This window comes from Vicia villosa, linkage group LG1 (genome assembly GCF_029867415.1).
Source record: "Vicia villosa cultivar HV-30 ecotype Madison, WI linkage group LG1, Vvil1.0, whole genome shotgun sequence".
NCBI classification, from domain to species: domain Eukaryota; kingdom Viridiplantae; phylum Streptophyta; class Magnoliopsida; order Fabales; family Fabaceae; genus Vicia; species Vicia villosa.
In genome coordinates this window covers 91,363,664-91,379,665 of record NC_081180.1, presented here as the reverse complement: position 1 = coordinate 91,379,665, position 16,002 = coordinate 91,363,664, and the positions used below count along the sequence as shown (strand labels likewise).

General features: G+C 34.5%; 2 protein-coding genes across 3 annotated transcripts; both read left to right on the top strand.

Annotated features, from left to right (window-relative positions):
- Positions 1-507: 507 nt before the first annotated feature.
- LOC131643521 (O-fucosyltransferase 1-like) lies at positions 508-5,721 on the top strand. 2 transcript variants are annotated; one of them, XM_058913763.1, is made up of 9 exons: positions 508-766; positions 842-1,004; positions 1,099-1,177; positions 1,286-1,356; positions 1,567-1,655; positions 2,812-2,935; positions 3,030-3,313; positions 4,420-4,549; positions 4,697-5,721. In XM_058913763.1, exons 1-9 carry the CDS (start codon positions 759-761, stop codon positions 5,282-5,284), a joined length of 1,536 nt encoding a protein of 511 aa, XP_058769746.1. In that variant the 5' UTR covers positions 508-758; the 3' UTR covers positions 5,285-5,721. The 2 variants fall into 2 exon arrangements, with proteins under 2 accessions (XP_058769746.1, XP_058769747.1); XM_058913764.1 differs by lacking the exon at positions 508-766 and having other exon boundaries at positions 952-1,004; positions 1,099-1,193.
- A 4,707-nt stretch (positions 5,722-10,428) lies between these two features.
- Positions 10,429-15,406, top strand: LOC131643520 (phosphoglucomutase, chloroplastic). The gene is made up of 21 exons (XM_058913762.1): positions 10,429-10,782; positions 10,895-10,960; positions 11,083-11,127; positions 11,213-11,305; positions 11,426-11,478; positions 11,856-11,976; positions 12,345-12,413; positions 12,514-12,636; positions 12,755-12,807; positions 12,898-12,976; positions 13,059-13,123; positions 13,206-13,273; positions 13,615-13,733; positions 13,822-13,896; positions 13,983-14,098; positions 14,187-14,328; positions 14,466-14,547; positions 14,682-14,728; positions 14,822-14,899; positions 14,982-15,087; positions 15,172-15,406. The coding sequence occupies exons 1-21, from the start codon at positions 10,555-10,557 to the stop codon at positions 15,237-15,239; spliced, it is 1,896 nt and encodes a 631-aa protein (XP_058769745.1). The 5' UTR covers positions 10,429-10,554; the 3' UTR covers positions 15,240-15,406.
- The last annotated feature ends 596 nt before the right edge of the window (positions 15,407-16,002 follow it).

Below are 16,002 nucleotides of genomic sequence, written 5' to 3'. Positions count from 1 at the left end.
AAACCAGGCAACACTATGACTATTTCCAGTTTTTTCGAAAAAACTAATAAAAATATGTACATTTTCTAGATTTTTTGAAAAAACTGGTACAAACCATACTTATTTTTCGAATTTTTCAAAAAACACGATTAAAATGCATGCATTTTTATTGGTTATTTAAAAAAAACCGGTATAATGTATGCATTTTTACAAATTTTTCAAAAAATTCAGAAAAATGTATGCATTTTGATCATTTTTTTAAAAAATTCGATAAAAATATGTCTTTTACCGGATATTTCCAAAAATTCGGTAAAACTGCATTAAAAGCCGGTATAAAAAAAAGTCCGATAGTCTATTTGAAAAATCTAGCAATCGTCCGATGTTTTGAAAAAATTCGAATTGGTCCAATACTTTTGTAAAACGAGTTTTAATATTTTAAAGAATTAAAATGGTAAATACATAGGGGGTCAGTGGAGGTGCAGGATCCCAATCTTTTCATCTTTATAAGCCCATTTTCCAAATCCACCAATATGGCCCATATTCTGTCCCAGATCGCACTCTCCGAACCAATTTCTATTTTCATTCATCCAACGGTGACTTAGCTGCATCTTTCTTCTCCAACCACCACTCCTCCACCAGCAACCACCGTTTCTCAGATTCCCGACACGGCGTCCATTTCCCCAACCGTTTTCCCCAACCTCCGTTCCCTAAATCCTCTCCGAACCTAAACTCGAAGTTTTGAATCCATATTAGAAGACTAGAACTATTCAATCTCCACTATGAGGAGGTACAGTTAAACTGATTCGAAATTGATTTTGATTTTGATTCCATTTTCAGACATCGAAAATGTCGTTTATTGCAGACCTGGACTTCACAGGCAGCATGGACGGAATGCTGGAGGATCTGGATTCAAAGGAATGATCGCGAAGTTGTCAATTGCTGCTGCGGTACTCTTGATCTGCACGCTCTCATTGTTCTTCTCTGCATCAAAACCTTCAAATGTTCAATCAATTTTTCGCACAGAGGTTCGTGCGAAATTGTTCAGTTTAGAATCTACGCATTTTTCTAATGCTGAATTTGCAATTTAACGATTTGTTATTTATTGTATTTGTTAAACAGATCCGTTTAGAAGAACTTTGGACCAATGCTGATTCTGATGGATGGAGACCGTCGTCCACTCCGCGTTCTCATTGGCACCGTATCTATCTGTTCTTGTAGTTACAGACTGTTTCTCATGCAAGATTTTTCATCTGAGTATAGATGTTATGGAATTTTCTAATCACGTGTTTTGTGTTTGTTTTTGTAGCTCCTCCGAGTAAGAGTAATGGCTATTTGCGTGTTCGATGCAATGGTGGGCTAAATCAGCAGCGTACTGCAGTTTGTACACTTTTCCTTTTCTCTATGTGAAATGTGATGGACTTTTAGGAGTATATGGGTTGTTATTTTTGAAGTTTTGATTTAGTGTATTGTGTATGCTTGTGAAGCTAGGTGACTGAATGTAGTGCTATTGTTAGGATGGGTCTTTTAATATGTATGGTGGTTATGTTCTGTGTATTGTGTTTACATATTTGTATTTTAATGCTGTAGATCTCTAATGCTGTTCTTGCTGCGCGGATTATGAATGCTACGCTAGTGCTGCCCGAGTTGGATGCAAACTCCTTTTGGCATGATGAAAGGTATATTTTTAATTGTCTTGAAATTTTAATTCTGAAGTTATGAAGTGCAAAACTTATTCATCAATTTTGATTTTGATTCATTCGGAAAAAGATGTGCAAGCTATTTATATTTTCTTGAATATGTATGTTGATTGCCCAATTTGAATGTGATTATTAATTATTTCATCAATAATTATTTTTTTGATGAATAATTAATATTATTGTTATTATATTAGGTGTCTATTAACATATTAGGATACATTGAACTCTTTCTTCCTCTAGGGAATACATTAGTGTCTTAGTTTTTGTAAATTAAAAACACTAATAAAAATACATGCATTTATTATTGAAACATGGATTTTGTACAAATTTGTGTTTAGTTTGCCTAGAAAAATGTAATTTACTACAAATAAAAGGCATCTGTTTTGCTCTTTTTAACCTGTCTCCTTAGACCATCCATTAGAAGGCTGCAGGCCTTTTTTGTTATATATTTGTTCCTACTTCACAGGTAATAGATGGTATATACTATTTTCCCCAGATGAAATTGGAAGATAGTTTTTGGGAAAGTTATTATTCATATAGCAAGTAACTGCTGGATTAACTTTTGTGTAGAAGTATTATGCACGGATAACTGTCTGAGGGAAAAAATTTCATTTGCTTACGTCTAAATGAATTCCTTTTCCCTCTTCTCACGAGGAGTTAAAAAGAGCTTGAGTGCATTTTTTTTTAGAAACAAATTGAAATCTTTGCATTTATTTGTATACCTTTTTCACATTCTTAGCATGATATCTCAAATTTATAATTTTCAACAAACTAGCATGAGATGCTTGCTCCTTTGTCAGATGGATTATTGAGTTGGGTGTTTGTTAATTTATTTAAACTTCCCTGATATATAGACAGAAATGTGTTTGTTCTAAATTCGGAAATTGGCATCTAGAATTCAAATACAGTGTAGCACGATTCATCATAGTTTCTAGGCTAAGTTTCTTAATTTAAATGTTTATGTTTAGGACCCTTTGGTAGTTTCTAATGAGAATCTTATTCTGATTTAGAAGAAGAGGCACCTTTTCTATGGTTTCCAGATTCTGGTTTCATTGATTGTTAAATTTGTGATGAACTGGTGTCACACTATACTACACCAGACCCTATATCATTTATTTGTTTGATTTGCATGCAGTGGTTTCCATGGTATCTACGATGTTGAGCACTTCATCCAGACACTGAGGTTTGATGTAAAGATTGTAGAAAGCATTCCAGAAAATGAGAAAAATGGCAAAAAGAAGAAAATAAAGGCGTTTCAGGTAGACTATAATAATTTGGCAATTGATAGTAGTTTGAAATCATTTTAATTTCTTGGACAATATGTTCAAAATTTCAAATGTTTTTTTGACACAGCTCCGGCCTCCTAGAGATGCCCCTATAAGTTGGTATACTACCGACGCACTCAAGAAAATGAAAGAACATGGTGCTATCTATCTTACTCCCTTTTCACACCGATTAGCTGAAGAAATTGACGATCCTGAGTACCAGAGATTGAGGTGTAGGGTTAATTATCATGCTTTAAGATTCAAGCCACATATTATGAAGTTAAGTGAATCAATAGTTGATAAGCTACGTGCACAAGGGCCCTTCATGTCCATACATCTTCGGTTTGAGATGGATATGTTGTCATTTGCTGGGTAAGTTATCTGGTATGCTTTCATGTTCACATACATCAATTGAGATATAGATATGTTGTAGTTGGTATATTATAATATCTTACACTAGCAAGGTTTAAATGTGCGTTTATCTTTTGATTCAAAGCTATGGATATTTATGCCAACTTTTCTCGGAAAGTATAAGATCAAAGGCATGAAATTTCAATCCATCTGTGGATCTGTTTCGGATATATTTTTTGTTGTTTCCAAACATCTCTAATGGCCTCTTCAAAGTCTTTTTTACCAATCTCTATTACAGTGGACACTAGGTGAAAATGACATTATTTGACAAATTGAAACTCTTTTGTGCACATGTGCATATTTTCCTCGGGTTGATTATTTTCCTTTGTTAGATTTAGAGATTTTGATATTTATTGTAAAGATATTGATATCTCAACATCCTTGTTGGTTATTTATTTCATACTAGGGCACAGTTAGCTCTGAATTAATGAGCTGTAGCTACTAGCTACCAGCAATCTTGATGGTATAGTGCATCTGTTTTCTAGCACCATAGCTAGAGTTATTGGTGCACCATAGCTAGAGTTATTGGTGACGCTTCATAAATTGTGGTGATTTATCCAAACCATGGTGTTAACTAGCTTGGTTTCTATTTGTTTTCCTAGGTCCCGGCTCTAGCTGTATGTGATATGAAAAATCACCACAACTTTTTTAGTACAATTGAACTGTATAATATTCGTATAAAGAAGTTCAAAAACTTGTTGGTACAATTTTGCACTTAAACTGGTTTTGAACGTTTTAGTAAACTTTACCTGCAAGCTTTTAAGTCTGTCCCAGTGGATATGTGGTTCATTTATTTGTGCAAGCTATGTTATATTACTAATGATTTTGCTAGTTCATTATGTTCTTTAATATTCATTGAGGATATCTTCCTGTTATATCTAGATTGTTTGGCCTTATCTGTCTGTATTAGCATGTTGACATGTTCTGTAAGTGCTGATCCAAGAGTAGAAGAAACTGTAGAATCTGTTTTCTTGGTGGATTAAACAAATTCAATTTTTTAAAATTAAATCTATAATTTCAATCTTCTCTCTCTAAGTCACTCATGTTAAAGATGAATGTGATTGTAGATGCTTTGATATATTTACACCAGAGGAGCAGAAGATTCTAAAGAAGTATCGAGAAGAAAATTTTGCACCTAAAAAACTTGTCTATAATGAAAGAAGAGCCATTGGAAAATGCCCATTGACACCCGAGGAGGTAGAAATTAGTTTCATTTTCATTATGTTTTCATTGATTCTTTGTCTGGAAAATGGTATGCATGTTGATGATTACAAATTACAAATTTGTTGAAAGTTATGATGTCAAAGATTTAGTTGGATATAGACTGATATATTCTAATTGCAGGTTGGTCTTATTTTGCGTGCATTGGGTTTTGACAATTCTACCAGGATATATCTTGCAGCTGGTGAATTGTTTGGAGGAGATCGATTTATGAATCCATTTCGAAGTTTATTCCCTAGACTTGAGAATCATACTTCTGTAGATAACTCTGAAGAGCTTGCTGAGAACACTAGGGGATTGGCAGGTTCTGCTGTAGATTACATGGTCTGCCTTCTTTCTGACATTTTCATGCCAACCTATGACGGTCCAAGCAACTTTGCAAACAACCTCCTTGGGCATCGCCTTTATTACGGCTTCCGGACTACAATCAGACCTGACAGAAAGGCTCTTGCCCCCATCTTCATTGATAGAGAGAAGGGACGAATGACCGGTTTTGATGAAGCTGTAAGGAAAGTCATGCTTAAAACAAACTTTGGTGAACCTCATAAGCGTGTTTCTCCTGAATCTTTCTATACTAATTCTTGGCCTGAATGCTTCTGCCAAACATCACCAAAGAACCCAGAAGACAAATGTCCACCAAATGATGTTTTAAGTGTTATGCATAATGAATTGAATAAACAAGCCACAGACGCAAACTCTACAAAGGCCTGAGCGGAAACAACGGGATTACTCATGGCTCTGAACTAATGGTTCTTTTATTCCGCAGTAATGACTGCTGTGTGCCAAATTAAATAGGAACGAGCTCCTATAACACGATTCAGATTTTCAGGGGATATTTTTTGTCTCGAGTTATTAATTCTATCGAGGGAGTGATATAGTTAATGATAATAACAAGAGTTCAAGGAGATGATATGTATACTCCCTCATTTAATTGTATAGACGATAGAAGGAATATCACACATATTGAGTAGAGAGCTGGCAATGTGATTGGAGTTATGTTATGTAGACTGTGCATGAGAAAGGCACTTAACAGTTAGTTACCTAGTGAAAGTTGAGATTTCTGGCATTTCTATGTTAGATGTTGAATGCTTGGAATGCGGATAAGTATCTAATATGTTGCCTATATATATGTTTTTATTATTTATTTATTTAATATGTTTTTGGGTGAATTTTCTACAATTTTTTTGAGATAAAGGAGGGTTAAGTACTGTTAAAACATTCAAATTATCATATCAAAAATGACAAAAGAGAGAATTGAGAATGAAGATAACAAATGTGTTACTGTATAGCTTATTCAACAAGCCATAAAACTGCATAAACAAACTTAACTAATAAGTTTCCTAATATAGCAAGTTTCTAACCACTTTTTAAAAACTAGTCACTATAAAAGGAAAGTCAATAATAAGTCAAGTTTAGGTTTGATCACATAATTACTTGTATGCTCTTATACTGCATGGTAAATGTCTATCATGTCAAGCTTGAAAACAAGGCTATTGTAGTTGCTTTTAGGGCAAAGATTTCGTAAGAAAATCTGCCAATTGCTCGTTGACAAGAGATATGAAGCAATTTAAGTATGCCTTGTTGGACTTTTTCTCTTAATAGACAACAATCAATATCAAGGTGTCTTGTCCTCTCATGAAAAACATGATTCGGTGCTATGTGTAATATACTTTGATTGTCACAATACAAAACAAGTGGGTTGAGGCATGTGTTGCGTAGATCTCTTAGAATGTAGAGTTGCTTAACCAATTCACATGTTGCTGAGCCAAGGGCTCAATACTTTGCTTTAGAAGAAGACTTGGATACTATTTGTTGTTTCTTTGCTTTTCAAGATACTAGATGGGAAATGGTGAAAAATCACACTATGATATTTATTTTCTCGAATCAATGCATCAAGCCCAATCTACATAAGAGTATCATAGAATTTTTATATTAGAATATCTAAGGAACAACAACCCTTTGCCAAGATTCTGCATCAAATACTTCATGACTCTATGATAAGCGTAAGTCACTCATCATCATGGTTTACACCCGCAAGCAGTGAGCAAGGGGAAGAACAACCTTGGACCACCAGCAGCAGGGTGCACACCACCCAGGAGGTGCAAACCACCTAATACTAGGGGTGACAAACGGTCATGCCCATCCCATTTAGGCCCGCCCTACAAAAGCTCGTAAAAAAATGGGGCGGGAAGAACATAGTTAGGGGTGCAAGCCTAAAACCTTATCCTGCACCGCAATAAAGTGAGAGTGGGGCGGGTTTGTTAGCATTAAAACATTTAAGCCTAAAAAACTAAAGTTCATGTAAATGTCCGTGCCCGCAAAAAAATGGGGCGGGGCGGATCAGGCACATTAAAGGATGCAAGCCTAAACCCTTGGCATGCCCCAAACTAAAGTGTGGGCAAAATGAGCATGTCCAACGGGCAGAAACCATTTTGACACCCCTACCTAACAGTCACAATCCACCCAATTGGTGTCGAGTCAAGAGATGCAAATCAGTGGGGCATGACCTTTAATGTAGATACACACCCATTAGGGTCAGAAAGTGCGACGCGAGAGGATGCAACTGTTGGAGAAAAGGTGCATCCCTTGAAGCCATACATCATCAAGTCTAGAGCAATCACAAGTGGGGGCAGTCACAACCATTATGATTAACTATGTTTGTTGGGAATAAATGTTAGAGATAAATTAGAAAGAATCTGAATTATGGAAAGACTGACTCTCGAAAACCTATGTTGTAATATATCCCAAAAATAATCTATATAAATCATGTTTCATCTTTTCATTTCTATTCCATTTTCTTTGTTCTTATCAAATGGTATCATAGCACTATCCAAGTGCTTTGCTTCTAACTATGGTAACAACTGGATCTAATTTCGATAATCCAAACACAATGGAGAGAATTTTGAAATTTTGATGGTGGACTGGAAAAATTGAGATGTAGAACTACAATAACTTGAAACATACTTTGCGTGCCTAGAAGCCATGGAGGAAAATTTGTCCAAGCATTCCAAAGATGGCACTCCCAAAGGTTCCGTAAATAGAAAATAGACAACCAAGGTCCAGATTGGAGAAGGAAAAACAAAATAATGGAGAAAATTGGAAATACCCATATATGATGGAGAATTTGATGCTTATAGTTAGATAAATAAATCGGAACGGTTCTTTCAAATGAGAGATATCCTAGAAGAGAAAATTCAGGTAGTTATGGTGGTACTAGATGGAAAAACACTATCTTGATTCCAATGGTAGGAGACTTGCAATTCACAAATTGGTTGTGAAAATTTCAAACTTATCATTCTTGAAAGGTTCCAAACTTCATACATTCTTAACCCTTATATTGCCCTCCTTGCACTTAAACAAGAAGAAATAGTGGCAGATTATGTTGGGCAATTCGTAAAGTTTGTAGGTATGCTAACAAATGTTGTTGGAGAACATTTAAAGGAAGTTTTTGTGAACACATTGAAGGAAGACATTGGGGAAGAAATTAAACTCTACGAACCACCAACTTTAGTAGGCATTAATGATTGAGCAGAAAAATAGAGTAATTTAGAAGGTAGGGCAACATACAACTTCAAACTCAAATTCAAAATTCAACAACTCGTACTAAAGCCCATCCTCCTCAAAGACTTATACTTATGATGTTAGTAAAAAAGGTGGAGAAAAAAAGCAACGGTCCTTCTAATCCTTTTGCTGGTAGTGTATCCGTGTATACACCTAAAAACAACAATCGATCCAGAGGATTTCAACGATGAGCTCAAATAGAACTTCAAGAGAAGAAGTAGAAAGGAGAATGTTTTTGCTGTAAAAAAATGGAGCACTTCTCATATATGCAGAAATAAACAACTTCAGATAATGTTATTAACGAATGAAGATGCTGTTGAAAACTCCGAAGAGGAACCCGAACTAGAAATTGGAGAAACGCCCCAAGTATCCATGAATATTATTATGGGATTTACTTATTGTTGATCCTTTAAGCTTTGGGGAAGTATCGATGATCTCAAAGTCATAGTATTGATAGATTGCGATGCCACACGCAACTTCATTTCCAAGGAACTGGTGGAAAAATTATAAATAAAGGTGGAAGACACTTCATCATATGAGGTAGAAGTGGAGATGTTCACCAAATCAAATGTAGGGGAGTACATAGAAAAACTCCCTTGAAAATGAAAAAAGTACATATAAATCAACAATTATTCTTGTTTGACCTCGGACGGGTAGATGTGGTTTTAGGTATGGAATGGTTAGCAAGTATGGTAGAAATTATAGCCATCTTTAAACAACTAAAGTTGGGTCTCAAGATTAAGGGCAAAAAGATAATTTTAAAGGAAAACCCAAAAATTTCAAAGAAAGACGTCTGACTTATTTCTATGCTGGAAGCTTTGCAACACGGAGAAGGGCTTCTTATCGACTATCGTCACATTCAGACAAAGCTAGATTTGAAGGATTCAATTTCTTCAGAATTAAAATATGTTTTACATGATTTTCCCTCCATATTTGAACCCCTGGAAGGAGTTCCTCCTCATCAGCGTCAAGACCATGCCATTCACCTCAAAGAAGGAGCTTAAATACCGAATATCAGACAATACATATATCCTCACCATGAGAAAACAATAATTGAAAAATTGGTTACTGAAGTGTTAGAAGTAGGAATCATTCAACCATCTACAAGTCCTTACTCGAGTCATGCCATTCTAGTAAAAAAGAAAGACGGTAGTTGGCGGTTTAATGTAGATTACAGGGTCTTGAACGAAATCAATGATCCTAACAAATTTCCTTTCTCAGTAGTTGATGTGTTATTGGACGAGATAAGAGGGGCCAAGAGCTTTTCAAAATTGAATTTAAAATCCGAATACCACCAAATTAAAATGAAGGAAGAAGACATTGCAAAATATGCTTTCCGAACACATGAAAGTCACAATGAATTTATGGTAGTACCATTTGGAATTAATAACACACCCTCTTATTTTCAATCATTAATGAATGAAATATTAAGGCCAATACTCAGGAAATACATATTGGTATTCATCGATAATATCCTAATATACAATCCTTTTTTGAAAGATCACAAACAACACCTACAAAATATAATGACATAACTGCACCAAAGTGAATTAAAGTTCAATGATAAAAAATGCTCATTTGACAAAAATAACTTGAAATATCTATGACATGTTATTTTAGATGGATGAGTCTTTGCAGATCCTAAAAAGTTGAAAGTAATGATGTTACTGTCTCCATTAAAAAATGTTACCTGAAATAATCAATTTTAACATTTTTTTTTAAAATTATAAGAAAACAAATAGTTTTAACGTATATATTATAATTTAAATAAAAATTAGATATAATTTCCTTTGATTCATAATTTCCATTAGATAGATATTATAGCTAATAAAATATGATATACATAATTTACATTGATCCACCCACCATGCAAATCGCAAATCATTAGGATATTTTCATTGTCCATTAATCATAATTGGCATTTGATTTAGATATACGAACCAAATTTATTTTGAATTTACCTATATATTTAAAATCCAATAAATATATTGTAAAAGTAAATATAAAACTACTTATCAATGTTAAACAAAAAATTACGTTGGCCCCAAATCAATTCCATCCGTCCAAAATTAATTTTGTACATAATTTGATGTCACCTCGTCCTCGGTTTTAAAAGGTTTAAGAGAATAAAAAAAGAATCTTAATTCTCAACCGTTCCTTATTTCCTCCAAAAAGGAAAAAAAAACATATGATGCTAGCTGTAACTTGATTATTTTCAGGAAAAAATCATGCAAACCTATAAAAGATCGAAAACAAAAAAAACACTTAAAATAAAATCACAATCACGTGATTACGCTGAATCTCAAGATAAGTGTCTTCAGTTACATGTGGCACATATAAAATCCCACACCTCTTGAGAAACAAAAACACACTCTCTTGACTCTTCGAAGAAAAAGTTGTCACTGTTACAGACTCCATCAATGGCTTCCTGTTACAGACTCGACAACTTCATCATCTCTGCTTTTAAACCTAAAAACTCAAATGTTCCTCTTTCAATTCATCATCATTCATCATCATCATCATCTTCCAATTTCCCATCTTCTTTCAAAGTTCAAAACTTTCCTTTCAGGGTTCGATGTAATTCAGCTATCAGAGCCACTTCATCTTCCTCTTCTCCCACAACTATTGCAGAACCTAATGACATTAAGGTACTCTTTTTTTACATTCATACATTTATTTCTATTTTTGTGTTTTTTGTTTTGTTTTGTTTTGTTTAACTTAACCCTTTTGAATGTTTTTTTTGTTGTTGTTGTTTTGAAGATTAACTCTATTCCTACTAAACCTATTGAAGGACAAAAAACTGGTACCAGTGGGCTAAGAAAAAAGGTTCTATTCAACCCTTTGATTCATTATGTTTGATCAAAATGCTCACATTATGATTGATGATAATATATTTGTGCATGCTAATTGAATTTGTGTTTGTTTATGTGTGGTGAATTGTTTTGTAGGTGAAAGTGTTTATGCAAGAAAATTACCTTGCGAATTGGATTCAGGTTTGTAGAATTCCATGCAATGTGAATGAATGATTATATGATTTATGTGTTTTTGCTTGAAGTTAATCACTTATTGGATTTGTAGGCATTGTTTAATTCGTTGCCTCAGGAGGATTACAAGAATGGAGTGTTGGTGTTGGGAGGTGACGGTCGATACTTCAATAGAGAAGCTGCACAGGTTAGCTTTTTTCGAATGTGTCACCACGCCATTTGAATTTGAATCTTTATGTTACGAAAATTGCTTTATTTCTAATTTGTTCGGGGGAGTTATTATTATTATTTTTTGTGTGACTTGCAGATAATAATCAAAATTGCTGCTGGAAATGGTGTTGGAAAAATTCTGGTTGGGAAGTAAGTTTCAATTGATTTTGGTTAATTGAATTTGTTGATTGGATAAAACATCTTCCTAGGATTAGTGCATGAGCTATTATTCAATGCGATATGTTTGGAATGACTTACTTAAGTTTATCTGCTGACATAAGTACTTGTAAGACTGTTTGGGAGGAATTCTAGAAACAACTTACGGCATATTCATAAGTTTTTTTTCAGCTTATTTTCATAAGCTCTTAACGATAGCTTATAAAAATAACTTATACGGAAACAACTTGACTTTATTTGATCTTGTTATAAAAGTAACTTATACTTAAATAGTTATGTTATAATTACTTAGTTAAGTTGTTTATCCAAATAAGGCCTAAATTGAATACACGTTTTCTTTTCTCATGTAGGGAAGGGATATTGTCAACACCAGCCGTTTCTGCTGTAATAAGGAAGAGAGAGGCAAATGGTGGATTTATTATGAGTGCGAGCCATAACCCTGGTGGTCCTGAGTATGATTGGGGTATTAAGGTGACTTTCCTAACTAATTCTCATCCATTAAAAGAGGATTCTGTCATTCTCTATCTAATGTACATGTTAAGAATGTGTGGTTGAGCCTAACTCAACTCTAATATGATATCAGAGCCTGGTTCGGTGTAGTGTAGTGATGAGTTATGCCTAACCATATTTCCCTGGATCGGAACCAGGCTTTGATACCATGTTAAGAATGTGTGGTTGGGCCAAACTCTAACTCTAATAGTACATAATAAATGCCAATTTTTCAATACATAGTTTTCCTGAAATGTGTTTGTATTTAGTCAATGTCAAAACGCAAGACCCTGTTAAATGCAAATCTATCAGTTCGTGTTTCTGATAAATCTCTTTGCTGCTGAATTCAGTTTAATTACAGTAGCGGACAACCTGCACCAGAATCCATCACCGACAAGATTTACGGAAACACTCTATCTGTAAGTGTCCCATTTAAGTATGCCTTAATATTCCGATCCTACATTCCACATTTTGATTGATATTTTTCTCATCTTTTTCATACGATTTCCATCGGCACAGATTTCTGAGATAAAGATTGCTGATATTCCCGACGTTGACTTATCAAATGTTGGAGTTACAAAATTCGGAAGCTTCAGTGTGGAAGTAATAGACCCAGTTTCTGATTACCTGGAGCTATTAGAGGTCAAAATAATTTGTTTTCATTATTATAATCCAGTAGAATGATTCATGCAAGCTGAATCTCAGTGTTGTAAGTTTATTTCATTTCATTTCAGTTTATTTGTTATTATTTTTTGTGCAGACAGTATTTGATTTTCCGCTAATCAAAAGTCTTATTTCACGGCCAGATTTTAGGTACAACCTTCTTAACATTTATTCCACCATAATTCCATTCTTGGCACATTGTCTCGAAACTGATTGTGTTCTTTAAATTTTTAATTTTAGGTTTACATTTGATGCCATGCATGCAGTTGCCGGTGCTTATGCAACACCCATTTTCGTCGATAAACTTGGTGCTAGTCCGGTATAGTTCTTCCCCTTATACTCTTGTACAGGTACAACTTTATATAGTGTTGTTGATTTTCGGTGTTAAGTATGCAATGTAGGATTCAATTTCAAATGGAATACCTTTGGAAGATTTTGGACATGGTCATCCCGATCCTAATCTAACGTGAGTTTAGTGTTTTGTTTTCAACACTGTGTTTTCAATCATTAGTAAATTGTTTTTTAATGTAATGTTGTTTATCGAACAGATATGCAAAGGATCTTGTCAATATTATGTATGCTGAAAACGGACCTGATTTTGGAGCCGCTAGTGATGGTATGCGAGATTTTAGTTATTTTTGAAATTTAACTTGTTTCCGTTGTTAATTGCTTGTGCAAAAATGCTTTGTCTGAACCCAAAAACACTTGGATGAGATGGTAAGGGATCTCTTTCAACTTAACCAGAGGTTCTCGGTTAGAAACCAACCCTGAGCATGCAACATTGTTAAATTCTCTTGAGAGAGAGCTTTGCCGTCCATTGACCATTGTGGTCCTCCCTGGTTTGAGGGATTAGTCTCGCAGTTGTGCACAGAGGATATCCGGTTTCTACCGGAGAAAAATGTTGTCTACATTTTTTTTGTGTTTACTCGATGTTTATGTATTTTAACATTTGTTCAGGTGATGGGGATAGAAATATGATTTTAGGAACAAGTTTCTTCGTAACTCCTTCAGACTCTGTAGCCGTTATTGCAGCCAATGCAAAAGAAGCGATTCCGTACTTTAAGGACAGTGTCAAGGTAGATAGAAAGTTTGTGCATATCATACTATTAACAGGTATTCATTTTTGTAGAACAGAAGTGTCATTGTTCTATATTGTAATTGCAGGGTCTTGCACGATCGATGCCGACAAGTGGTGCTCTAGATAGAGTCGCTGAAAAGTTGAACCTCCCTTTCTTCGAGGTATATTTTGTTTTTACATTGTTTTTGCTCTTAAAAATATTCTCGATTATGGTTCTCAAATGACAAAAGACGGACCTTGAGCGCAGGTTCCCACTGGTTGGAAGTTTTTCGGGAATCTTATGGATGCCGGGAATCTGTCTATTTGCGGGGAAGAGAGTTTTGGAACAGGTTCTGACCACATACGTGAGAAAGATGGAATCTGGTAAGTTTCTTATTTTTTTATTGAGAAATAGTGCGTCAAGCATTTATCAAACATTATCTAAGTTTCTTCGATTTTTTTAATATTATAGGGCTGTGTTAGCTTGGCTTTCTATTATTGCTCACCGCAACAAAGACACGAAACCAGGGGGGAAATTGATCTCTGTATCTGATGTTGTGAAGGAGCATTGGGCAACCTATGGTAGAAATTTCTTTTCTAGATACGATTACGAGGTTGGTATCGTTGTTGCAATTGAAGTTTTATTTGTATCATACATTTTTCTACTTCAGTAGCTTCGGTTTGCTTTGGAATTTCTTATATGTGATGTTTCATTTATTTTTCTTATGATTTTTGACCAATATACATATAGGAATGTGAATCAGAAGGCGCAAATAAGATGATAGAGCACCTACGAGAAATTTTGTCTAAGAGCAAGTCTGGTGATAAATATGGTAAGTTTCTTACCACCACTACACTAGACACGACACTGACACGTCTATTTTCAGAGGTATCGGTGCTATAGAGGTTATCATTAGCATACACTTTTCTTGAGTATATTTAAAGTGCGATGAGTTTTCTTGTACAGGAAGTTATGTCCTCGACTTTGCTGATGATTTTACATACACTGATCCTGTAAGTTCTTCCAATGTTATCATGTTCATTTGTTTCTTCAACTCAAGGTAAAACCAATCATAGTTCAAATTCTGATTTAATTTAAACATGCAGGTAGATGGAAGTGTTGTATCAAAACAAGGGGTTCGGTTTGTTTTCACCGATGGTTCAAGAATTATTTATCGTTTATCAGTAAGTGACATCAGTTCAATTACTTACCCGGAAAATCTGAAATTAAATATTAAGTGATTATGTACTGTGTTTTCTTTTACAGGGAACGGGTTCCGCTGGTGCAACCGTTAGAGTGTATATTGAACAGTTTGAACCAGATGTTTCTAAACACGACGTTGATGCTCAAATTGCCTTGAAACCATTAATAGGTTATTTTCATGTACCGAGACGTATATAGTACTATAAACTAGTCGATTTTTTCTCTCTGACCGATTGATCTTACTATTGTGTAGATTTAGCATTATCTGTTTCAAAGCTCAAAGACTTCACAGGGAGGGAGAAGCCTACAGTCATCACTTAATGTATCAAGTTTGGTTTTTCATTTCCAGTTTTGGTTATTTTTCCACTTTGGAGCATAGTATCTTCTGTAAAATATGATATTTATATTTACTTTCAAGAAATGAAGTATCGTTGTACAACAAAATAAATAATGGTATTAATAATAATAGCTAGAGTTGCATCTCAAAACCAGATTAATCATTTGAAATATTTTGTGAGCTTTTTATACAATTGATGAACCTTTTCGAATTATAACATCTCTAAGAAATAGTTGCACTAAGGAAAGGAAATAAATGACCTCTATTATAATGTGTTGTTCTTTTGGAAGGCTGAGCTATGAGCTTCAAACTGATGGATCAAACTATATAAAGGGTTATATGATATCTATTTACAACATTAGTATTAGTACAAGAATGAAAGATAAACCAGACTTAAGAAATTACTTCACTATAAAGCCAAAAATCACACCTGCAAACACATTCCACATTGAATTTCTAATGAGTGCCTATTTCGTAGTGGAATAGAGAATGTATGAGAGGTAGAAGATAACCACGGTAGAAAAGCTTTTGGTAGAATGGTTGAGGTCTCTGGTGTTCAGAGAGAGGGTACTTGTAAAGTTAAAACACAAACTTTGTAAAGTTAATTAAAACACAAACGTAAGTGTGAATGTGAGAATATTTGAACTTATATATGAAAGATAGTTAGAACTGTTCTCGGATGATCTAGTGCGGGATAAGAATTTTTGGATGTAATATGACCACTAGAAGCGTGCTCCTATGCGATGT